This window comes from Salvelinus namaycush, chromosome 4 (assembly GCF_016432855.1).
Source record: "Salvelinus namaycush isolate Seneca chromosome 4, SaNama_1.0, whole genome shotgun sequence".
Classification (NCBI taxonomy): domain Eukaryota; kingdom Metazoa; phylum Chordata; class Actinopteri; order Salmoniformes; family Salmonidae; genus Salvelinus; species Salvelinus namaycush.
Window position 1 is genome coordinate 13,878,461 of NC_052310.1, and position 25,541 is coordinate 13,904,001.

General features: G+C 43.2%; 1 protein-coding gene across 1 annotated transcript; it reads right to left on the reverse strand.

Moving 5' to 3' along the window:
- Positions 1-23,143: 23,143 nt before the first annotated feature.
- On the reverse strand, positions 23,144-24,799 carry LOC120045450 (dexamethasone-induced Ras-related protein 1-like). The gene is made up of 2 exons (XM_038990334.1): positions 24,342-24,799; positions 23,144-24,137 (listed from the first exon to the last, which is right to left on the reverse strand). The coding sequence occupies exons 1-2, from the start codon at positions 24,613-24,615 to the stop codon at positions 23,611-23,613; spliced, it is 801 nt and encodes a 266-aa protein (XP_038846262.1). The 5' UTR covers positions 24,616-24,799; the 3' UTR covers positions 23,144-23,610.
- Between the last annotated feature and the right edge of the window lie 742 nt (positions 24,800-25,541).

The window sequence follows — 25,541 nt, forward strand, 5'->3', positions numbered from 1 at the left end:
AAATGTATATCTGTGAAAATCAAATTAGTATGATATGTTACGTTTCATATGGTATGTATTAATTTGTGGATGTCCATCATGATACATTACGAATACCAATTCATACGATATGTTACGAATTGCAATTAGTACAATATGTTATGAATTTGCTTAATGTATGATATGTCACAAATTCCAATTTGTTGTGGCTAACGTTAGCGAGGCTAGGAGTAAGGGTTAGGGGTTAAGGTTAAAGTTAGGGTTAGAAGTTAGGCTAAAGGGTTAAGGTTAGGGTAAGGGTTAGTTAACATGCAAAGTAGCTAAAAAAGTAGTAAGTAGTTGCAAGGTTGCTAATTAGCTAAAATGTTATAGTTGTCCATGATAAGATTCGAACACGCAATCTCTGCGTCTATGAGACCAAGCTGAGATGTCTGCAGTGTAACTGAGTTGGAAATGTCAAATTGGTGAGCAGCTGCTATTGATCATTGTCACGAAGCCCCGTGCGCTAAAAGTTCAGAATGAGAAAGTGGAGGCTATATAGAAATAATGAAAATCATTAAATGAAATTATAAGGATTTCTGTCAGCCTAATTAAGGTCTCGATTACATCTTTCATTTAAGTGTTCGAACTTGTAAAAAATGCTGCATAGGATTTCTCTTAATGCGACTCTGTGCTGCCAATGGCATGTCACTTTAGATTTAAGAAGGAGCCGTTTGTTGATTTGACAGCTCTATAAAGTTCCATCTCCGACACCGCCAAAACAACCGCTATGCGGATGTCAGCTAAAATAGCGGATCTGATTGAATAGAGCCCTCAGGTTAGTTGTTTGTCGCATGGCCATAACTAGGCTACATGTGAGGACACCGAGGTCCGGAACTCTGTCATTTTTTGTAATAAAAAAAAAAGAATAATAGTAAAAATATATATTTTGTACACCCAATAAAGAAAACCAATTACGGTTCAACATCTTAATATTGCTTCGAGTGTTGATCAAAGCTCAGAACGCTTATATTCTTGATCTTACTGAGTTATAATCAAACAAAAACGGACTCTCAGAAAATGGACAACTGGTAAATAGTCGCTTATAGATATGTCAGTGAGTAAGGTGGCTAGCGGTGAAGTCCTCTGTCATGTATTACTTAGCCAACTAGAAGACCGAAGTAGGAAACTAAAGCGAACAATAAACGGAGACTACTAAGTTCTCATAATAACTTTGCTTTACAGAGAGCAGGCTTCTGAGACAGACATTGATGTGGCTCTTTGTGATAAGGCTGAGGCAGGATGCAATGGTTGGAGGATGGAGCAGAGGAGACAGAGAGAGAATGGAAGCAAGCAGAGACAGAAGTTAGTACAGTGGTTCCCAAACTTGGTTCCCTGAGAAAATCTGTAGTAAAGTTATCAAACAAGTTAGGAACTTTAAAAAAATAAGATATGTTTCAATATGAACATCTCCGACATTAAAATGCAACCAAAATGCAAACAATACGGTTCAAAAAATGTCATATGTTTTTGTTTAATCTCTGATGATGCTACATGTCAGTGTGAATCATTTCTCATATTTCCCCGCCTTTCAAGGGTATGTCATTACAATTGTATAGCTAATAGGCTAATGTGTTTGTAGATCGACTGAGGTGAATTAACCTACAGCAGCCAAGGTGCAGATTCATTTGGCTTGTTTTTGCTATTCTCCAAATAGCATTTAAACATACATTTAATTTTAAGAGAATTGCAGTAAATGAGCTTCAACTTTCAAAATATTTCCAGACCTCACTAAAACCTGGTTATGGCTCTGGCTCTGGTTTGTCCACTCAGTCTAGGTTACATTCCACTGACCAGGGCCTGTATTCATTAAGTGTCTCAGATTAGAAATGATGATCTTGCCTTCTAGATAAGAATGAATACAATAATTGTGGACATGGGGGCACTGATTCTAGAGCAGCACTCATACTACGAGACGCTTTATACCGGCTCAGGAGTTACTATCAGTGTATGGATGCAGTCTGGACAAAAATGTCGACGTACGAATTTTCTTTCATTCTACTTGCGCTTCATAGACTCGTCCCAACTCGTTACTATTGGACAGCTGGAGATTGACTTTCAATATTGAAACAATGTTGCAAATGTCAGCGAGACAGACAGCAACGTTTGTTCACAAATCTAAATGTGTATATGAACCCAATAATGATTGAATTCAAAAAATTTAAGCTGCCTATCAATCATTGTTTTTTAAACCAGTGGACAGCCAGTGAAAAATGCTCTCTTGCAAAAGCTGCATAGTGCAGATCCCAGCCTATCCCAGCCTAAAAGTGGGGCTTTTATTCCTCAATCTAATTCATGATGGGAAAAAAACATCCATTGGCCTAATGAACACATGTTCAAACTCACACACATTTGATAGACTTAAAAAGCAGATCTGTAGTTGCTACATCCATTTTTTTATTTAGAAATAATAATGCACACTCTTGGCCTTCTCTCAACCAGCTTCACCTGGAATGCTTTTCCAACAGTCTTGAAGGAGTTCCCACATATTGCCTTTTATTTGCACATTATTCAAAATGATCTCACAAACTCACTGCAAAAAGTGATTAAAGCTGTTTGTGACATGACTCATTTAGTTTTGCCAGTGTGATCCTGGTGATTGTACTTGTTTACCTAAAGTACCAGTCAAAAGTTTGGACACATCAAAACTATGAAAGAACACATATGGAATCATGTAGTAACCAAAAAAGTGTTAAACAAATCGAAATATATTTTATATTTGAGATTCTTCAAAGTAGCCACCCTTTGCCTTGATAACAGCTGAGCACACTCTTGGCATTCTCTCAACCAGCTTCACCTGGAATGCTTTTCCAACAGTCTTGAAGGAGTTACCACATATGCTGAGCACTTGTTGGCTGCTTTTCCTTCACTCTCCGGTCCAACTCATCCCAAACCATCTCAATTGGGTTGAAGTCAGGTGATTGTGGAGGCCAGGTCATCTGATGCAGCACTCCATCACTCTCCTTCTTGGTCAAATGGCTTTTACACAGCCTGGAGGTTTGTTGGGTCATTGTCCAAATGGTAGTCCAACTAAGCTCAAACCAAATGGGATGTTGTATCACTGCAGAATGCTGTGGTAGCCATGCTGGTTAAGTGTGCCTTGAATTCTAAATAAATCAGAGACACTGTCACCAGCAAAGCACCCCACACCATCACACCTCCTCCTACATGCTTCATGGTGGGAACCACAAATGCGGAGATAATCTGTTCACCTACTCTGCGTCTCACAAAGACACGGCAGTTGGAACCAAAAATCTCAAATTTGGACTCATCAGACCCAAGGACAGATTTCCACCAGTCTAATGTCCATTGATCGTGTTTCTTGGCCCAAGCACGTCTCTTCTTCTTATTGGTCCTTTAGTAGTGGTTTCTTTGCAGCATTTCGACCATAAAGGCCTGATTCACACAGTCTCCTCTGAACAGTTGATGTTGAGATGCGTCTGTTACTTGAACTCGGTGAAGCATTTATTTGGGCTGCAATCTGAGGTGCAGTTAACTCTAATGAACTTATCCTCTGCAGGAGAGGTAACTCTGGGTCTTCCTTTCCTGTGGTGTTCCTCATGAGAGCCAGTTTCATCATAGCCCTTGATGGTTTTTGCGACTGTGTCACGACTTCTGCCGAAGTCGGTCCCTCTCCTTGTTCGGGCGGCGTTCGGCGGTCGACGTCACCGGCTTTCTAGCCACCGCCGATCCTCTTTTCATTTTCCATTTGTTCTGTCTTTGTCTTATCACACCTGGCTTCACTCAATCAATTACTTGCTTATTATTTAACTCTCTTTTCCCCATGTTGTATTTGTGAGTGATTGTTTATTGTATTTTCGGTCCGGCATTGTGTGCTCGTGATGTTACTTTCTACATTTGTCATTTTGAGTAAAAGTACGTTGATTACTCATATTTGTTGTCCTGCGCCTGACTCTCTACACCAGCTACACACAGGACCCTTACAGACTGCACTTTAAGAAACTTTCAAAGTTCTTGAAATGTCCCGTGTTGACTGACCTTCATGTCTTAAAGTAATGTTGGACTGCCGTTTTTCTTTGCTTATTTGAGCTGTTCTTGCCATAATATGGACATGGTTTTTTACCAAATAGGGATATCTTCTGTATACCACCCCTACCTTGTCACAACACAACTGATTGACTCAAACACATTCAGAAGGAATGAAATTCCACAAATTAACTTTCAACAAGACACACCTGTTAATTGAAATGCATTCCAGGTGACTACCTCATGAAGCTGGTTGAGAGAATATCAAAGCTGTCATCAAGGCAAAGGGTGGCACCTCTGAAGAATCTCAAATATAAATATATATTTTGATTTGTTTAACACTTGGTTACTACATGATTCCATATGTGTTATTTCATAGTTTTGATGTCTTCACTATTATTCTACAATGTAGAAAAACATTTTAAATAAAGAAACCCCTTGAATGAGTAGGTGTGTCCAAACCTTTGACTGGTACTATATATATATATATATACATATATACACATATATAGGGCGGAAGGTAGCATAGCGGTTAAGAGCATTGGGCCAGTAACGAAAAGGTTGCTGGTTCTTAGTCCTTGAGACGATTAGGTGGAAAATCTGTTGATGTGCCCTTAAGCAAGGCACTTAACCTTAATTGCTCCTGTAAGTTGCTCTAGATAAGGGCGTCTGATAAATGACTAAATTGTAAATATATATTTACAGTTCCCAAGTAATATCAACACCAACACGTACAGTTGAAGTCAGAAGTTTACATATACCTTAGCCAAATACATTTAAACTCAGTTTTTCACAATTCCTGACATTTAATCCGAGTAAAAATTCCCTGTCTTAGGTCAGTTAGGATCACCACTTTATTTTAAGAATGTGAAATGTCAGAATAATAGTAGAGAGAATGATTTATTTCAGCGTTTATTTCTTTCATCACATTCCCAGTGGGTCAGAAGTTTACATACACTCAATTAGTATTTGGTAGCATTGCCTTTAAATTGTTTAACTTAGGTCAAATGTTTCGGGTAGCCTTCCACAAGCTTCCCACAATAAGTTGGGTGAATTTTGGCCCATTCCTCCTGACAGAGCTGGTGTAACTGAGTCAGGTTTGTAGGCCTCCTTGCTCGCACACTCTTTTTCAGTTCTGCCCACAAATTTTCTATAGGATTGAGGTCAAGGCTTTGTGATGGCCGCTCCATTGTCCTTAAGCCATTTTGCTACAACTTTGGAAGTATGCTTGGTGTCATTGACCATTTGGTAGAACCATTTGCGACCAAGCTTTAACTTCCTGACTGATGTATTGAGATGTTGCTTCAATATATCCACATATTTTTCCTCCCTCATGATGCCATCTATTTTGTGAAGTGCACCAGTCCCTCCTGCAGCAAAGCACCCCCACAACATGATGCTGCCATCCCCGTGCTTCACGGTTGGGATGGTGTTCTTTGGCTTGCAAGCCTCCCCATTTTTCATCCAAACATAACAATGGTCATTATGGCCAAACAGTTCTATTTTTGTTTCATCAGCCCAGAGGATATGTACGATCTTTGTCCCCAAGTACGATCTTTGTCCCCAAGTACGATCTTTGTCCCCATGTGCAGTTACAAACCCTAGTCTGGCTTTTTTATGGCGGTTTTGGAGCAGTGGCTGCTTCCTTGCTGAGCAGCCTTTCAGGTTATGTCGATATAGAACTCGTTTTACTGTGGATATAGATACTTTTGTACCTGTTTCCTCCAGCATCTTCACAAGGTCCTTTGTTGTTGTTCTGGGATTGAGTTTCACTTTTCACACCAAAGTATGTTCATCTTTAGGAGACAGAACGCATCTCCTTCCTGAGCGGTATGGCGGCTGCTTGGTCCCATGGTGTTTATACTTGCATACTATTGTTTGTACAGATGAACGTGGTACCTTCAGGCATTTGGAAATTGCTCCCAAGGATGCACCAGACTTGTGGAGGACTACAATTTTTTTTCTGAGGTCTTGGCTGATTTCTTTTGATTTTCCCATGATGTCAAGCAAAGAGGCACTGAGTTTGAAGGTAGGCCTTGAAATACATCCACAGGTACACCTCCAATTGACTCAAATGTTGTCAATTAGCCTATCAGAAGCTTTTAAAGCCATTACATAATTTTCTGGAATTTTCCAAGCTGTTTAAAGGCACAGTCAATTTAGTGAATGTTAACTTCTGACTCACTGGAATTGTGATACAGTGAATTATAAGTGAAATAATCTATCTGTAAACAATTGTTGGAAAAATTACTTGTGTCATGCAGAAAGTAGATGTCCTAACCGACTTAGTTTGTATAGTTTGTTAACAAGAAATTTGTGGAGTGGTTGAAAAATAGAGTTTTAATGACTCCAACCTAAGTGCATGTAAACTTCCAACTTCAACTGTATAAGAAACAGTTGACCCATAAAAACATCCGCCTCGTGCCTATCACACAGTGTTTGCAGAGGTAGGACAACCATAACCAAGCGGTAACTCATTAATTGTTCATTATTAACGGCAAATACCTTATGAAGGGTGTAGGTTACAGTAGAAACATGGCTACTTGGCTAGGTAAACACACTGAGGCATGGGAAGTATGTGTGAGGAAGCCATTTACTGAAACATGTTGTGTCAGCTCACAGGATGTTCCAAAGGGCCAGGATGTTGATGTTTTCATTTGGGGAGTCTGTGACTTACTAGTGCCATAGATTCTCAGGTATTCTTTAAGCCCACTCTAGCAGTCATCAGTAATGGCATTGGCACACTCTTTTACTGTAAAGAGAAGGCATTAAAAGAACTCCATCACTTCGAAGGATGCTCACCATTGAAAGGTTTGACAATAGAGCTTCTGTAAATTATGCAGGCTGTCCATACATTACTGTACCCTTTAGAAGAAAAAGCTTGGACTTCTCTGAACAGCCCCTCCACCCCTCCTACGCCCAATTACTAAGAAAAATGATGTGGTCAAACTTGTTCTCTTCTGACCTTCTTATTACAAGTACGAAAATTGCATTTTAATAAGGATGTGGCTTTGGATCCAAATGTCCTCAAATTTGAAAGGTCCCGAAGCTTCTGGCATGTGGGGATGGATCACATTCTGGGAATGTGTTTATTCTCTAATTTATGCAGGCTCTGCTCTGCTCTTCTGGCGAATGGTGCTGGTTTAATAACGTTAGATCAAAACTGAATCAATGTCTGCAAGATCACATAATGATAACATTCTAGATAACAGAACTGAATATAATAGCATAGTCGTTACTATAACGTTACTTAACAGCTTCTAAACCCAAGCCAATGCTGAACAATTAATCAAATGGCCACCCGGACTATTTGCATTGAACCCCTCCAAATTTGTGCTGCTACTTGTTGTATATTATCTATGCATAGTCACTTTACCCCTACCTACATGTACAAATTACCTTGACTAACCTGTACCCACGCACATTGACTCGGTACCAGTACCCCTGTATATAGCCTCATTATTGTTATTTTGTTGTGTCACTTTTTATATTTATATTACATGTTTCTACTTTAGTTTATTTGGTGAATATATTCTTAACTCTATTTTCTTCAAACTGCATTGTTGGTTAAGGGCTTGTGTAACGGCAGTCCTCCTCCTCTTCATCTGAAGAGGAGGAGTATTGAGGGAACCAAGGCGCAGCGTAGTGAAATGACATAATTTTATTAACGAAAACACGAACTTGATAAACTAACAAAAACAACAAACGGTGTAGACAGACCTAGACGACGTACTTACATAAAACAAGAAAAAACGCACGAATAGGAACATAGGCTACACAAACCGAACAAACCGTAAACAGTCCCGCGTGGTGTACAGACACAGACACGGAAGACAATCACCCACAACGAACACTGTGACAACGCCTACCTAAATATGACTCTTAATTAGAGGAACGCCAAACACCTGCCTCTAATTAAGAGCCATACCAGGCAACCCAAAACCAACACAGAAACAGAAAACATAGAATGCCCACCCAACCTCACGTCCTGACCAACTAACACATACAACAAACTAACAGAAATAGGTCAGGAACGTGACATAACCCCCCCCATAAGGTGCGAACTCCGGGCGCACCAGCACAAAGTCTAGGGGAGGGTCTGGGTGGGCATCTGACCACGGTGGTGGCTCAGGCTCCGGGCGAGGTCCCCACCCCACCATAATCAATCCTAGCCTCCCTCTCCCCCTACAAATGTCCACCCTCAATTTACCCCCACAAAATCCTCTTAGTAACATAAATGACAGGGACAGCACCGGGACAGAGAGATTGATCAAGACAGAGGGATAGCACCAGACAGAGGGATAGATAAGAATAAAGAGGTAGATCAAGATAGAGAGGGAGATCATGATAGAGGGGCAACTCCGGACTGAAAGGCAGCTCCGGACAGAGAGACAGCTCTGGACTGAGGGGCAGTTCTGGGTATATAGCCGTTGCTGGCTGAAGGGCAGCTCATGGCTGACTGACGAATCTGGACGCTCATGGCAGGCTGACGGCTCTCGACGCTCATGGCTGGCTGACGGCTCTCGACGCTCATGGCTGGCTGACGGCTCTCGACGCTCATGGCTGGCTGACGGCTCTCGACGCTCATGGCTGGCTGACGGCTCTCGACGCTCATGGCTGGCTGACGGCTCTCGACGCTCATGGCTGGCTGACGGCTCTCGACGCTCATGGCTGGCTGACGGCTCTCGACGCTCATGGCTGGCTGACGGCTCTCGACGCTCATGGCTGGCTGACGGCTCTCGACGCTCATGGCTGGCTGACGGCTCTCGACGCTCATGGCTGGCTGACGGCTCTCGACGCTCATGGCTGGCTGACGGCTCTCGACGCTCATGGCTGGCTGACGGCTCTCGACGCTCATGGCTGGCTGACGGCTCTCGACGCTCATGGCTGGCTGACGGCTCTGGCAGATCCTGTCTGGTTGGCGGCTCTGGCAGATCCTGTCTGGTTGGCGGCTCTGGCAGATCCTGTCTGGTTGGCGGCTCTGGCGGATCCTGTCTGGTTGGCGGCTCTGGCGGATCCTGTCTGGTTGGCGGCTCTGGCGGATCCTGTCTGACGGGCGGCTCTAGCGGCTCCTGTCTGACGGGCGGCTCTAGCGGCTCCTGTCTGGCGGACGGCTCTAGCGGCTCCTGTCTGGCGGACGGCTCTAGCGGCTCCTGTCTGGCGGACGGCTCTAGCGGCTCCTGTCTGGCGGACGGCTCTGTAGGCTCATGGCAGACGGGCGGCTTTGCAGGCTCATGGCAGACGGGCGGCTTTGCAGGCTCATTGCAGACGGATGGCTCAGACGGCGCTGGGGAGACGGATGGCTCAGATGGCGCTGGGGAGACGGATGGCTCAGATGGCGCTGGTGAGACGGATGGCTCAGATGGCGCTGGTGAGACGGATGGCTCTGGCCAGATAAGGCGCACAGTAGACCTGGTGCGTGGTGCCGGAACTGGAGGCACCGGGCTAAGGATACGCACCTTCATACTAGTGTGGGGAGCAGGGACAGGGCACACTGTACTCTCAAAGCCCACTCTATACCTGGTGCGTGGTACCGGCACTGGTGACACCGGGCTGAGGACAAGCACATCAGGATTAGTAGGGGGAGAAGAAACAGTGTGTACAGGGCTCTGGAGACGCACAGGAGGCTTAGTGCGTGGTGCCGGAACTGGAGGCACCGAACTGGATACACGCACTACAGGGAGAGTGCGTGGAGGAGGAACAGGGCTCAGGAGACGCACAGGTAGCCTAGTCCGTAGTGTAGGCACTGTAGGTACTAGGCTGGGGCGGGGAGGTGGCGCCGGAAATACCGGACCATGGAGGCGTACTGGCACTCTTGAGCATTGAGCCTGCCCAACCTTACCTGGTTGAATACTCCCGGTCGCCCGACCAGTGCGGGGAGGTGGAATAACCCGCACCGGCCTATGTAGGCGAACCGGGGAAACCATGCGTAAGGCAGGTGCCATGTATGCCGGCCCGAGGAGACGCACTGGAGACCAGACGCGTTGAGCCGGCCTCATGACACCTGGCTCAATACCCAATCTAGCCCTACCAGTGCGGGGAGGTGGAATAACCCGCACTGGGCTATGCACTCGTACAGGAGACACCGTGCGCTCTACTGCGTAAAACGGCGCCTGCCCGTACTCCCGCTCTCCACGGTAAGCCTGGGAAGTGGGCGCAGGTCTCCTACCTGCCCTTGGCCCACTACCTCTTAGCCCCCCCCCAAGAAATTTTTGGGTGTTACTCACGGGCTTTTTGGGCTTCCGTGCAAGACGCGTTCCCTCATAACTCCGGTTCCTCGCTCTCTTTTCCTCCACTCTCCGAGCTGCCTCCAGCTGTTCCCATGGACGGTGATTCACTTTAGCCCATGGTCCTTCTCCGTTAAATATTTGCTCCCAACTCCACAAGTCCTGTATACTTCCCCGTTGCTCCAAATTACGCTGCTTGGTTCTGGATTCTTGGTGGGTGATTCTGTAACGGCAGTCCTCCTCCTCTTCATCTGAAGAGGAGGAGTATTGAGGGAACCAAGGCGCAGCGTAGTGAAATGACATAATTTTATTAACGAAAACACGAACTTGATAAACTAACAAAAACAACAAACGGTGTAGACAGACCTAGACGACGTACTTACATAAAACAAGAAAAAACGCACGAATAGGAACATAGGCTACACAAACCGAACAAACCGTAAACAGTCCCGCGTGGTGTACAGACACGGAAGACAATCACCCACAACGAACACTGTGACAACGCCTACCTAAATATGACTCTTAATTAGAGGAACGCCAAACACCTGCCTCTAATTAAGAGCCATACCAGGCAACCCAAAACCAACACAGAAACAGAAAACATAGAATGCCCACCCAACCTCACGTCCTGACCAACTAACACATACAACAAACTAACAGAAATAGGTCAGGAACGTGACAGCTTGTAAGTAAGCATTTCACGGTGAGGTCTACACCTGTTGTATTCAGCGCATGTGACAAATACAATTATATTTTTTGATTAGACAAAAACACCCCTGCATTTTTCTCTTATATGGCCAAAACTCCATACCATGCGCAACTAGGTAAAAAATTGTCAGGTCGGCTATGTTGCAGTTTGTTAAGACCATCTGAAATTCGCTCACTGTATATCATTCAACATCATTGTAGGCTACATCAAAACAGCAATGTATATCTCAATAAGATCTAAATGCATATCCCGATGAAACTGATTGAGGTCAAACGGCTGGTAAGCAGATGCTGCATGGACGTTTCACTGGAAAAAGTTGAAGAATTATCCTTCACGATTGACAATGAGAAATGTGAAGGGAAGGAGACCACAAAAATGTGTGTGTAAAGTAGAGGTAAAGAAACACATGCGGAGAAAGCAACCACGGAGTAAGAATGTTCTGTCCTCGGTTGGCGACACTCACTACCGAGTTCCAAACTGCCTCTGGAAGCAACGTCAGCACAACAACTGTTCGTCGGGAGCTTCATGGAATGGATTTCCATGGCCGAGCAGCCGCACACAAGCCTAAGATCACCATGCGCAATGCGAAACGTTGGCTGGAGTGATGTAAAGCTCGCCGCCATTGGACTCTGGAGCAGTGGAAACGCGTTCTCTGGAGTAATGAATCACGCTTCACCATCTGGGAGTCCGAAGGACTAATCTGGGATTGGCGGATGCCAGGACAACGCTACCTGCCCGAATGCATATTGCCAACAGTATAAAGTTTGGTGGAGGAGGAATAATGGTCTGGGCTGTTTTTCTTGGTTCGGTTTAGGCCCCTTAGTTTCAGTGAAAGGAAATCTTAACGCTACAGCATACAATGATATTCTAGACGATCCTGTGCTTCCAACTTTGTGGCAACAGTTTGGGGAAGGCCCTTTCCTGTTTCAGCATGACAATGCCCCCGTGCACAAAGTGAAGTCCATACAGAAACGGTTTATTGAGATTGTTGTGGAAGAACTTGACTGGCCTGCACAGAGCCCTGACCTCAACCCCATCAAACCCCTTTGGCATGATTTGGAATGCTGACTGCGAGCCAGGCCTAATCACCCAACATCAGTGCCCGACCGCTCTTGTGGCTGAATGGAAGCCCCCGCAGCAATGTTCCAACATTTAGTGGAAAACCTTCCCAGAAGAGTGGAGGCTGTTAAAGCAGCAAAGGGGGGACCAACTCCACATTAATGCCCATGATTTTGGAATGAGATGATCGACGAGCAAGTGTTCACATACTTTTGGTCATGTGGTGTATCTAATGGAGGGGTAATTTGTGCAAAGGTCCTGCTCTCCCAGCACAGGCCTGGCGTCATTACGCACTTCCACTGCACACTCACTCAGGCTACTTCTGTAACAATTTAGGTACTTATGTTAACTCAGGAGCAAGGAAGATCATAGGATCATTTTCATGAACACACTCATTATCACCTATACATGTGAATGGATCATGGCAACCCTCATGTCAAATAGGGGTTGTCAGTGGAGGCTGCTCATAATAATGTCTGGAATGGAGTTAATGGAATGGCATCAAACGTGGTTTTCATGAGGTTGATACCATTCCATTGACTCCATTCCGGACATTATTATGAGCCGTTCTCCACTGGCGCGTGTATTTGTCCTGTTTCACACGTACAGGTATGTGGTGTGAAATGGAAATGTATTTTTTGTATATCCCACTTCTGGAGCAATTAGGGTTACGTGCCTAAATCAAAGGCAGATTGACAGATTTCACCCAGTTGACTCGGGTCGGGGATTCGAACTAGCAACCAAGGAGATCTATAATCGGGGGTTGGACACATGATATAGTAACAAAGCATTTTGAGGCCACTTCCTGTCAAATTGAGGCCATCAGTAAAATTGGGTTTTATTCATTTGGCCAATGTCCACACATTTCCAGGAAAATGTGACTCGGCGTAACTAAAAGAAATCAAAGTTACTTATACCGAGTTAGAAATCAAAGTGATATGATGGAGCAAGATCTATCACTCACAAATGCACAATCACACAAACAACAGACACACCCAAACGTCAGAGGTTAACTAGTCATGTATATATTGATTCAAACATAAATGAAAACATGCCATCTAAAATCTTGTGTCATGTCAGACAACTGACCAAACAAAGATCATCAGAACATAAAAAAACACAAGGAAATGATTAAGACTGATACTAAGCACAGATATCAGGGCCTGACAGAGTCACAAGCCCTGACAGGGTGTTTATCATGGGGTTGGAGCAATTTGCATGGGTTTAGGAAGACTGGGCATGTTTTTGTGTTTAAGCGAGAGAATGCGTCAGAGACTGGCCCATCAAATCCAACCGGAACGCTTTGAGCTGATATCATCTGTAATTGAATTTATCTCTTGTTTGTTTACGGCCAGCTTCTAGCCCCAAAGCAGGCTCGGAGAGGGTAATGAAAACCACCCAATAAAATCAAGGATGATTCCATCAGAATATTTTATATCCAAAGACAAGAAATATGTGGATATGTGGATGTGTTGAAAAACTGCATAAAAATGGCAAAGAAATGAAATATCTGTATATCCTGAATACAAAGAGTTATGTTTGGGACAAATCCAACACTGGGTAACACTTCATATCGATTTTTGTTGTGGATCTGTGACTTAAGTGAAAATTTAATGCAAGTGCAAAAAGTTTGACTTTTTTACCTCTTGAAGGAGAACGATACACTACATGAGCAAAAGTATGTGGACACCTGCTCGTCGAACATCTCATTCCAAAATCATGGGCATTAATATGAAGTTGGTCCCCCCTTTGCTGCTATAACAGCCTCCACTCTTCCGGCAAGGCTTTCCACTGTGACTGAAATAGCCGAATCCACTAATTTGAAGGGGTGTCCACATTCTTTTGTATATATAGTGTAGGTACTGGTAAAGTCATTTAGGAGCACCTTGTTCAATACAGGCCTACTCATACACAGCCCCCACCTGTGGGTGTGTATATACCTGTAACACTCTGTCTGTATGGTGTGTGTGTGTGGGTGAGTACGTGTGTGTGTGTGTGTGTGTGTTTGTTCATGCAGCCATGTGTGAGGGGATGTCAACATAATAACAGCTCCAAGTTGCTTGTTCATGGATGTCCTGACCAAAGGTTCTTCTACTCATGTGATTCCCCAATTAGGGGGAGGTGGTATTTCAATGGAAATACCACCTCCCCCTAATTTTTGGAATGTAACCAAATAGATCAAACACTATCCTGCACACAGCCACTTACACATCAGCAGAATTGGCCCCTCCCTCTTCCTGTTTACTGTTTAACCAAAGTCAGGTTTAGAGCAATAGGACATCTGCATTTGGAGACCATGCACCTAAAATGGATATTGCAGTGTTGCAGAAAAATAATTTGTAATTGACTGTTGTCTCTAACCGGATATGATGCTAGTGAGTGAATGGAATGTTCCATGCTTGTTTTTAGGCCAGACATATATCAATAGACATATATACCCTACTCATAAAGTTATAGACCTCTGCTAATCGAACACAAATCCATTTTATCTGGTAATGTACCATTGTTCACTGAAAAAGCTCATTACATTATGATTGTCATTTGGTAAATGTGATTGAATTGTGGCTTGTCACGACATGCCAATGCATATTAAGGCTGTAATGTAGATATTAGCTAACACAGTAACTAGTCAATGGGACAGTAATTACAGAAAGTTACAAATACAAATATATAATTAAATAAATTAAATGGGATTTATACAGTTGGACGTACTGCCAAATTCTCTGAAACGACATTGAAGGCAGTGTATGGTCGAGAAATTAACATAAAATTCTCTGGCAACAGCTCTGGTGGACATTCCTGCAGTCAGAATGCCAATTGCACGCTCCCTCAAAACTTGAAACATCTGTGGCATTGTGTTGTGTGACAAAACTGCACATTTTAAAGTGACCTTTTATTGTACCCCAGCACAAGGTGCACCTGTGTAATGATCTTGCTGTTTAATCAGCTTCTTGATATGCCACACCTGTCAGGTGGATGGATTATCTTGGCAAAGGAGAAATGCTCACTAACAGAGACGTAAACAAATTTGTGAACAAAATGTGAGAGAAATACACTTTTTGTGTGTATGGAAAGTTTGAAACATGAAACATGCGATCATCACTTTACATGTTGTGTTTATATTTTCGTTCAGTGTAAATACCAAATAGAAACATATTATTTCAACCCAAATTAAATGAACATCTCTAATTGAAATCACTGTGCCAGTAAGAGTATGTTAGGCCCTTTATTTATTGGACCAGTGGACCCAGGTTCAAATGCCATGTAGCCTTGCACAGACACCATCATCCAAACAACTGGAGGCCTTCTTCAATTGACTCTCCAAACAACAAGCACAATGTTATTTGAAGCATGAGGTCTCTACGCTGACCTCCTGATCCAAATCAGTTTCTGTAACTGTGCTGCAATGTGCTTAAGGGTAATTTAGACCCTGTTACATCACAACGTGTTACTTGATAGTCTTAAACAAATCTACTTTGAAACAAAAGCATAAACCTCACACACATTGTTATTGGCTTAAAAAAAGAAGCCGCCTGTATCATTTCAAAATTAGAGTTGAAATGTATTACATTTTGCATCCCAATATTACACTTTATATACAGTACCAGTCAAAAGTTCGGACACACCCAGTCATTCAAGGGTTTTTATTTATTTAGACTATTTTCTACATTGTCAAAACTATGAAATAACACATATGGAATCATGTAGTAACCAAGTGTAAAACAAATCAAAATATAATTTAGATTTTAGATTCTTAAAAGTTAAAACCCTTTGTTTTGATGGCAGCTGTGCACACTCTTGGCATTCTCTCAACCAGCTTCACCTGGAAGGATTTTCCAGCAGTCTTGAAGGAGTTCCCACATATGCTGAGCACTTGTTGGCTGCTTTTCCTTCACTCTGCGGTCCAACTCATCCCAAACCATCTTAATTGGGTTGAGGTTGGGTGATTGTGGGGGCAGGTCATCTGATGCAGCACTCCATCACTCTCCTTCTTGGTCAAATAGCCCTTTCACAGCCTGGAGGTGTGTTGGGCCATTGTCCTGTTGAAAAACAAACGATAGTCCCACTAAGCCACTCGGGGCTCAGCGGTCTAAGGCACTTCATCTCAGTGCTAGAGGCATCACTACAGACCCTGGTTCGATTCCAGGCTGTATCACAACCGCCCGTGATTGGGAGTCCCATAGGGCGGTACACTATTGGCCCAGCGTTGTCCGGGTTAGGGTTTGGCCAGGGTAGGCCGTCATTGTAAATAAGAAATTGTTCTTAACTGACTTGTCTAGTTAAATGATGGTGAAATAAAAAATTCAATACAAAAATAAGTGCAAACCAGATGGGAGGGCATATTGCTGCAGAATGCTGTGGTAGCCATGCTGGTTAAGTGTGCCTTGAATTCTAAATAAATCACTGACAGTGTCACCAGAAAAGCACCCCCACACCATCACACCTCCTCCTCCATGCTTCACGGTGGGAATCACACATGCTGAGATCATCCGTTCAGACACGGCGGTTGGAACCAAAAATCTCAAATTTGGAGTCATCAGACCAAAGGACAGATTTCCACCGGTCTAATGTCCATTGCTCGTGTTTCTTGGCCCAAGCAAGTCTCTTCTTCTTATTGGTGTCCTTTAGTAGTGGTTTCTTTGCAGCAATTTCAACAAGAAGGCCTGATTCACGCAGTCTCCTCTGAACAGTTGATGTTGAGACGTGTCTGTTACTTGAACTCTGAAGCATTTATTTGGGCTGCAATTTCTGAGGCTGGTAACTCTAATGAACTTATCCTCTGCAGCAGAGGTAACTCTGGGTCTTCCTTACCTGTGGCGGTCCTCATGACAGCCAGTTCCATCATAGCGCTTGATGTTTTTTTGCGACTGCACTTGAAGAAACTTTAAAAGTTCTTGAAATTTTTCTGATTGACTGACCTTCGTGTCTCAAATTAATGATGGACTGTCATTGCTTATTTGAGCTGTTCTTGCCATAATATGGACTTGGTGTTTTACCAAATAGGGCTATATTTTGTATACCACCCCTACCTTGTCAAAACACAACTGATTGGCTTAAACACATTAAGAAAGAAAGAAATTCAACAAATTAACAAGGCACACCTGTTAATTGAAATGCATTCCAGGTGACTATCCCATGAAGCTGGTTGAGAGAATGCCAAGAGTGTGCAAAGCTGTCATTAAGGCAAAGGGTGGCTACTTAGAAGAATATAAAATATAATTTGATTTGATTACATGATTCCATATGTGTTATTTTATAGTTTTGATGTATTCTACAATGTAGAATAATAGTAAAAATAAATAAAACCCTGGAATGAGTAGGTGTGTCCAAACTTTTGACTGGTACTGTAGATTTTTGTTCAAACTCACCTGTTTTGTATTCTAGGGACTCTAGTGTGTAGTATGGACTCACAATCAATTGTTTTCCCAGTACAGTGCTATATTTGTACTGTATAGTGACCAGGTAACCCACTTTAAGCTGTTTGACCACAGTAAAAGTCCAGCAACACACCGTATTATTCAGTGTCCCATGAAATCAAATCAAATTGACAACATATATGGATTGTACAGACGCTACTTAGTATTCCCTCAAATACTTTTACTGTGGAACCTAGAATAGTTTTTGCTCTATAAGCCAATATGTATTCCATATACAGTGAATCGCATTGTGGCCAATGGAATGGGTTGAGTAATAGGCCGGCAACACTCCGTATTATTCAGAGCCCCGTGAAATGACACCATATACATTCTACAGATCCTGCTGAGTACTCCTCACCCTACTTTTACATCAGCACAATTAATCGTTTTTGAGGTACAGTGCTATATGTGTACCATATTGTCCAGGCACCCCATTTTAAGCTGTTCGACCACAGTAAAAGTCCAGAAACATTTCCTATGACCTAGCTTTTTGTTCTAACTCATCTGATTTGGATTCTAGGGACCCTAGTTGTCACGGCCGTCGAAAGAACTGGACCAAAGTGCAGCGTGGTGAGCGCACATTTTATTTTATTTTAAAATGTCGCCAACAAAACAACAAACGAAAGAAACCGTGAAGCTTACACGGCTATAGTGCCACAAACAAAGTTAACTACCCAAACTGAAAGGAGGGAAAAGGGCTACCTAAGTATGATTCCCAATCAGAGACAACGATAGACAGCTGTCCCTGATTGAGAACCATACCCGGCCAAAACATAGAAATAAAGAAACATAGAAAACAAAGCATAGAATGCCCACCCCAAATCACACCCTGACCAAACCAAATAGAGACCTCTCTAAGGTCAGGGTGTGACACTAGTGAGTAGACTGGGCCCTAGTTTTATGGACACACAATCAATAATTTTTCCTGTACAGTGCAATTTGTCTGTGCAATACAACAAGAATACATTAAGACTTTTCGTAAACATTACATTTCAAAATTCCATCCTTGAACAATAGCACCAGTTAATAAACAAGAATCATACAATCTCAATAATGACTTATTTTGACGTTTCTACATTTTTTACCAGTAGGCTATTATTATGTTCTTGACATTAATTTACTTAAGCTCCAACCATTTCTCAATGTGCTCGACCTTATTATATCCTTTGTCTTGTATAAAGTAGTAATTCTCTTTTAGTTGACATTTTTCCCCCATGTAGTTATACGCGTTTCTGTTACAATGTTTTAACATTATGCAAAAATATTGATTTCGTGTCATACACAGCGTTTTACCACAGACTTTTAAATCCATAAACTGGAAGTCTTATTGTGGAAAGGATCCAGCTCGTGTTGCTGCCATGAGGCTGATGTTAAGCTACAGGCGGTTTGCTGATGATGGAGGAAGGCTGGGCTCAGCATTTGCAAGCCGCACGTAGCGCCCTGGACCAGAGCTACACCTTTCAGCCAATAACACTTCATAATGAATTACTATGTTGCCTAAAGTCTTACTGAAATATCCAGTCCCCCGGCAGCAGCAGGAGCAGCTGAGGACCTTGAGAGAGCAGGTAGACACGAGTGGAGGCTGGTGGGAGGAGATATAGGAGGACACACTTATTGTAATGGCTGGAATGGTATAAATGGAACGGAGTCAAATGTGGTTTCCATATGTTTGATACCATTCAACTGATTCCATTCCAGCCATTACAATGAGCCCGTCCTCCTATAGCTCCTCCCACCAGCCTCCTCTGGTGGACACCACGACACAGCTCCTACAAAAATACAAGGGCCTCTGTGTGTTTGACTTTCCAAATCATAGAGGGATGGGGACAACATTATGGTGAATGGATTATCAGGGCTGAACTGCAAAGGCGAAGCATGTCATGCAAATTGGTTTCACTGTTGTTAAACTTCCAGTGAAATAGTGGTACGTACGTGCAGCGTTCAGTCTAGTTTAACAAGGCTACAAAAGACTGAGCTTATGATGCCAAATGTGTTAATCATTCAGTGAATTCATAGCCTGGTTGCTTTTTTTAGTTACACACTGACTGTGTTATGAGCTGTGTTTCCCAACTCCAGTCCTCCAGTACCCCAACAGTAGACATTTAGATTGTAGCCCTGGTCCTCCAGTACCCCAACAGTACACATTTAGATTGTAACCCTGGTCCTCCAGTACCCCAACAGTACACATTTAGATTGTAACCCTGGTCCTCCAGTACCCCCAACAGTACACATTTAGATTGTAACCATGGTCTTCCAGTACCCCAACAGTACACATTTAGATTGTAACCCTGGTCCTCCAGTACCCCCAACAGTACACATTTAGATTGTAACCCTGGTCCTCCAGTACCCCCAACAGTACACATTTAGATTGTAACCCTGGTCCTCCAGTACCCCAACAGTACACATTTAGATTGTAACCCTGGTCCTCCAGTACCCCCAACAGTACACATTTAGATTGTAACCCTGGTCCTCCAGTACCCCCAACAGTACACATTTAGATTGTAGCCCTGGTCCTCCAGTACCCCAACAGTACACATTTAGATTGTAACCCTGGTCCTCCAGTACCCCCAACAGTACACATTTAGATTGTAACCCTGGTCCTCCAGTACCCCCAACAGTACACATTTAGATTGTAACCCTGGTCCTCCAGTACCCCCAACAGTACACATTTAGATTGTAACCCTGGTCCTCCAGTACCCCCAACAGTACACATTTAGATTGTAACCCTGGTCCTCCAGTACCCCAACAGTACACACTTTTGTTGCAGCCCCGGACAAGCACACCTGATTCAACTTGTCAAATAATCATCAAGCTCTCAATGAGTTGAATCAGGTGTTTTTATCTGGGGCTGTAACAAAAATGTGTGATGTTGGGCAACTAGAGGAGTTGGGAACCACTGTAATATAGGGCAGTTAGAGAACAGAATTATCATGAATAACAGCTGATAAGAGGTGTTAAATTTAAATTTAAATATATATTTTGCAGATTGTACGGTTGTATTTATGACATATTGTAGAAATAAACATTCTCATTTGTAGGAATATTTTTTTTCTCCTCAGTCATGTATGCTATCTGAAGTATTCGCTGATAACAATGATTGATAGACATAGCAAAGCAAATTCCTAGACAGACCTAGCCCATTGAAGTATCTTTATTGTTCAGGTGCTGTACTTTATGCGCAGTGCTGGGAATTCACACCCATCCATATTTACAATGTGACACTGGTGCCTTGTGTCATTTCTGTACAAATGGGGGGGGCTGTGAATTTCGTCCCAGAATTGTTCATATTGTAATGTTACATTTTGGGACACTGTGGTCTTTGGAAAATTTCAGTAAGATCTATTTAATACAGGATGGTACATGGCCTATATTGGTTCTAGGCAGTTGGCCAATAGTACAACCTGCTTGTGTCCTATGATAAGGCATCATAGAGCGCTAAATAATATTGGCAAACACAAAGCAGTCACCTGCCAAGAGAGAACTGTGCATATTAATCAGCGTCGTAATAATGCATTTCAGCGATTAAACCAGAGGGACAAACAGAATGTTACAGAAAGCAGGGGGATTATTTTGTTGGAATGGTTATAGAAGATCTTGTCCCAGTCTTCGTAGGATAATCAAGACATGTCACCGTTCTTGTGTATGAATTTACAGGATACACAGAATCAGGCTGAATTTGATGTGTTGAAATGTTTCTGGTTGGATGTTGGTTTAGAACAGGACTACAGTATGTGTTTTAGTCTGGTAGGAGAGTTATGTTTTCTGTGCCATGGTGTGAATTCAGCTCTGGACCTTGAAGCCATTTCCACTCTTTTATTTCATTGTTCCCCTCTAATAAGGGACTTATTTAGACCTGGGACATCAGGTGGGTGCTGCTCAGGTAGAACAGGGCCAGCAGGCTCCGGACCTTTTTGGGTAAGAGTTGAATACCCCTGTTCTAGGCTATACATTATTTCCATGCTTTATTGTGTGAAATTTCACACGTTTGTGTCTGGCACCAAGGAGAGAGACATCAAAAATATATATCTATTGCAGTATGTAGGCCTAAATATATATATATAGTAGTACGTAGGCCTAAATATATATATATATATATAGTAGTATGTAGGCCTAGAAAAAAACAATAGTGCAAGAGGTGAAAAAGCTGAGATTGTGCATGTCCCTTTAAATACACAAAAACAGGTGTGGACACCCCTTCAAATTAGTGGATTTGGCTATTTCAGCCACACCCGTTGCTGACAGGTGTATAAAATTGAGCACACCGCCATGCAATCTCCAAAGACAAACATTGTCAGTAGAATGGCCTTACTGAAGAGCTCAGTGACTTTCAACGTAGCACCGTCATAGGATGCCACCTTTCCAACAAGTCAGTTCGTCAAATTTCTGCCCTGCTAGAGCTTCCCCGGGCAACTGTCAGTGCTGTTATTGTGAGGTGGAAATGTCTAGGAGCAACAATGGCTCAGGGCGAAGTGGTAGGCCACACAAGCTCACAGAACGAGACCATTGAGTGCTGAACCGCGTACCGTGTACAAATCGTCTGTCCTTGGTTGCAATGTTCACTAGCAAGTTTCAAACTGCCTCTGGAAGAAACATCAGCACAAGAACTGCTTGCAGGGAACTTCATGAAATTAGTTTCCATGGCCGAGCAGTCACACACAAGCCTAAGATCATCATGCGCAATGCCAAGTGTCGGCTGGAGTGGTGTAAAGCTCACAACCATTGGACTGTGGAGCAGAGTAAAACACATTCTCTGGAGTGATGAATCACACTTCACCATCTGACAGTCCGACGGACGAATCTAGGTTTAGTGGATGCCAGGAGAACGCTACCTGCCCGAATGCATAAAGACAACTGAAAAGTTTGGTGTTGGAGGAATAATGGTCTGGGGCTGTTTTCATGGTTCGGGCTAGGCCCCTTAGTTCCAGTGAAGGGATATCTTAATGCTACGGCATACAATGAAATTCTAGACAATTCTGTGCTTCCAACTTTGTGGCAACAGTTTTGGGAACGCCCTTTCCTGTTTCAGCATAAAAATACCCCTGTGCACAAAGCCAGGTCTATAAATTAATGGTGTGTCGAGATCAGTGTGTAAGAACTTGACTGGCCTGAACAGAGCCCTGATCTCAACCCCATCGAACACCTTCGGAATGAATTGGAACACTGACTGCGAGCCAGACCAAATCGCTGAACATTAGTGCCTGACCTCATTAATGCTCTTGTGGCTGAATGAAAGCAAGTCCCAGCAGCAATGTTCCAACATCTAGTGGAAAGCTTTCACAGAAGAGTGGATGCAGCTATAGCAGCAAAGGGGGGACCAACTCCATATTAATGCCCATGATTTGGGGATGAGATGTTCGACGAGCAGGTGTCCACATACTTTTGGCTATGTAGTGTATGTTCCATCATTATAGTTCTGACATCAATTAGGCTACATTCTTTATCAATCACTAATATGTGGTGTGGTAGGGGACCATTTGGCTAGCAATTGTCTTTAATGCTAAACTGCTTATTGCAGCTTATGTCATTAATTCATGCTTTGATGTTTAGCCTAAGTAGTTTCCCTGGATCTCTAGGCCTACTACTAGGTAGGTGTATGGAGGGATGAGTGAAGTGTGGGCCATTTCAAAACACTTGTAAGAGAAGAAAAACATGAAGAAACGGAAGATTCAGATTATGTATATTTATTTTTTTCAGTTATTTTATTTTTTTTGAAAAATTGACTGACACAAAATATACATTCACAATTTAAAATGTTTCAGGTTGCAACATTCAAGTATTAATGATCTGTTATAAAATGTGTAACAAAATGTAAAACTATTCTCAACATTGCACACGCCAGAAGTCACTTTTCTCGCCCGTCTGTAAAGGCAGATGTCAAAACAACACATTTTACGCATTTGTGAAGAATATCACAATATTTTAAGCCACATCACATAAGGCTCTTAACAGAACAAAGTAACATTCTTAAAAGTATCGTGGACATGCGCTTCCACGTGTGCGGAGTGTCTGAATCTAGTCAGTGTCATTGCGCCCGGAGCACATCTGCTCTCGGCATCGCTGTCTCAAGTGTCCCCACTACGGAGCGACGGTAAGCGGCATGGGCAGCCTTGCGCGCCCAAGCCCCGTCTGTCAGATGCATCACAAATGAAGCACAACCTTTTTGGTTTCAAGATCTATAAGATTCATCTCAGTCTTAACTGATAGTACATCTCTCTTTATCCTTTCCCTGTCCGCCGATCGCCTTCTCCTTGATGTACATCAAATCACTGTGGACGCTCGGGCGCCGGGCGAATGGTGCCACGATGCCGTAGGCGTCTCCATTGTCCTTCTTGTTCTTATTTTTCAAGGACTTACTGCGAAGCATGTCGCAGTACTGCACCGAGACCTTACGGTGGAGGTCTGGGCTCATCTCATTGGGTAGCTTGGCCATGGTGAATAGGGTCTGGAACATTTGATCCACGTTGGTGTTGCGCTTGGCTGAGATCTCAAAGTATGCGCACTGCTCGTCTCCCGCCACCAACTGCTCAATCTCTTCCTTCTGCACCTCCCGGTAAAACTCCCGGTCGCCCTTGTTTCCGCAGATAACCAGAGGAACGTCAATGTTCTCCTTGGTCTTGTTTTTCAGGCACGATTTGGTCTCAATGATCTGTTGCTTGAGCCTCTGCACCTCCTGGAAAGAGTCTCTGTTGTCTAAGCTGAAGACCAGGATAAAGACATCACCTGAAGGGAAACAAGAGGAGCAACGCATTTAGTATCTTAGCTTCTAAGAAACACATTGACATAGGCTACAGTATTTACATGCGTAATGGCACCTGTGGCGCGTTGTGCAGCCAATGCAAAATGCGCGCACAGTGCATGCACGACTACAGATTGCTATAGGACATGCACGCTTTGAGTCGCATTAACTAGAGATGGAATATGTACCTGTCAGTATGGATAGTCTCCTCATTGCAGGGAACGGGTGGTTGCCTGAGGTATCCAATATGTCCAGTTGGTATACATCTCCCTTAATGCTATACAGTTTCCTGTGAAAGTCCTCGATGGTCGGCGTGTACTTTTCCTCATCGAATCTTCCGTTCAGAAACCGGGACACGATGGCTGTTTTGCCCACCTTGGTGGATCCCAAAATCACCATCCTGCAGCAATTCTTTGCCGGGATATCGAAATCGTTCTCTGAAGGAGACATTTTCTTGATCATGATTTTAAAGTAGCCCAAATAGTTGCCTAGAGTGAGTCAAATGTGTTCGGACACTTCGTTTCGTTTGATAGATTCAGCCAAAGTTGGATTCAACAGTAGGCTATCGTTCCAAAGTTCTTAGTGTGCTGCTCTGTTGCGTCTGTCTGAACTATAGCGAGCGCCTGATATTTAAGGTGAAAGCGGAGCCCTCCCTCTCCCGACGTCACGGTATTCAGTGCTCCATTGAGCAGAATGTAAAATGTAATAGGTGCCCACTGATGCATCAGTCAGTTCCAGTCTGAGACTGAGAACGGCTGACCAACTAACTACCTTGGGGACTGGGACAGCTATGCATTGTAGCTTAAAGCACACGAGAAGACGGAGATAAACAAAGCATTGACTCGACTTTGACAGTTGGGCATCCGCATATTTATCTTCATCTATTGTTAGTAATATTGTGCGTAATGCCCGCTTTCTGCAATATTACATTGTTAATAAATTACACAATTTCCGTCATTTAGACTACTCTGGGACATACTGTTTGGAATGATGATGGACCTTGGACAACTTTAGTAATACTAAATCTACAGAACGGAAGTGAGGACTTGTGACTCAAAATAACCCTCTCCATACCAGCCAATTCCTATGCGTCAGGGCAGTGGGCCTACACAATCTGTCCTTTTACTATTTAACTGTGTCAGATCGTTTGTTTGATTAAAAGGAAAACTGTCCATGCACATTCAGATAGGTGGAAATGAAATTGTCATTCTAGACATTGCACTGAAGTAATTGAATTCAAGTGTAACAAAATGTAGCCTTGTATTATTCAACAGTGCACTTAGTTGATTACTATTAAGCTAACACTAATACGTTTTGTTAAAGGGACATATTGGTTTCCTACCCTGTAAGCAGTCTATGGATAAGGTATGACAGCAATCCATGCTTTG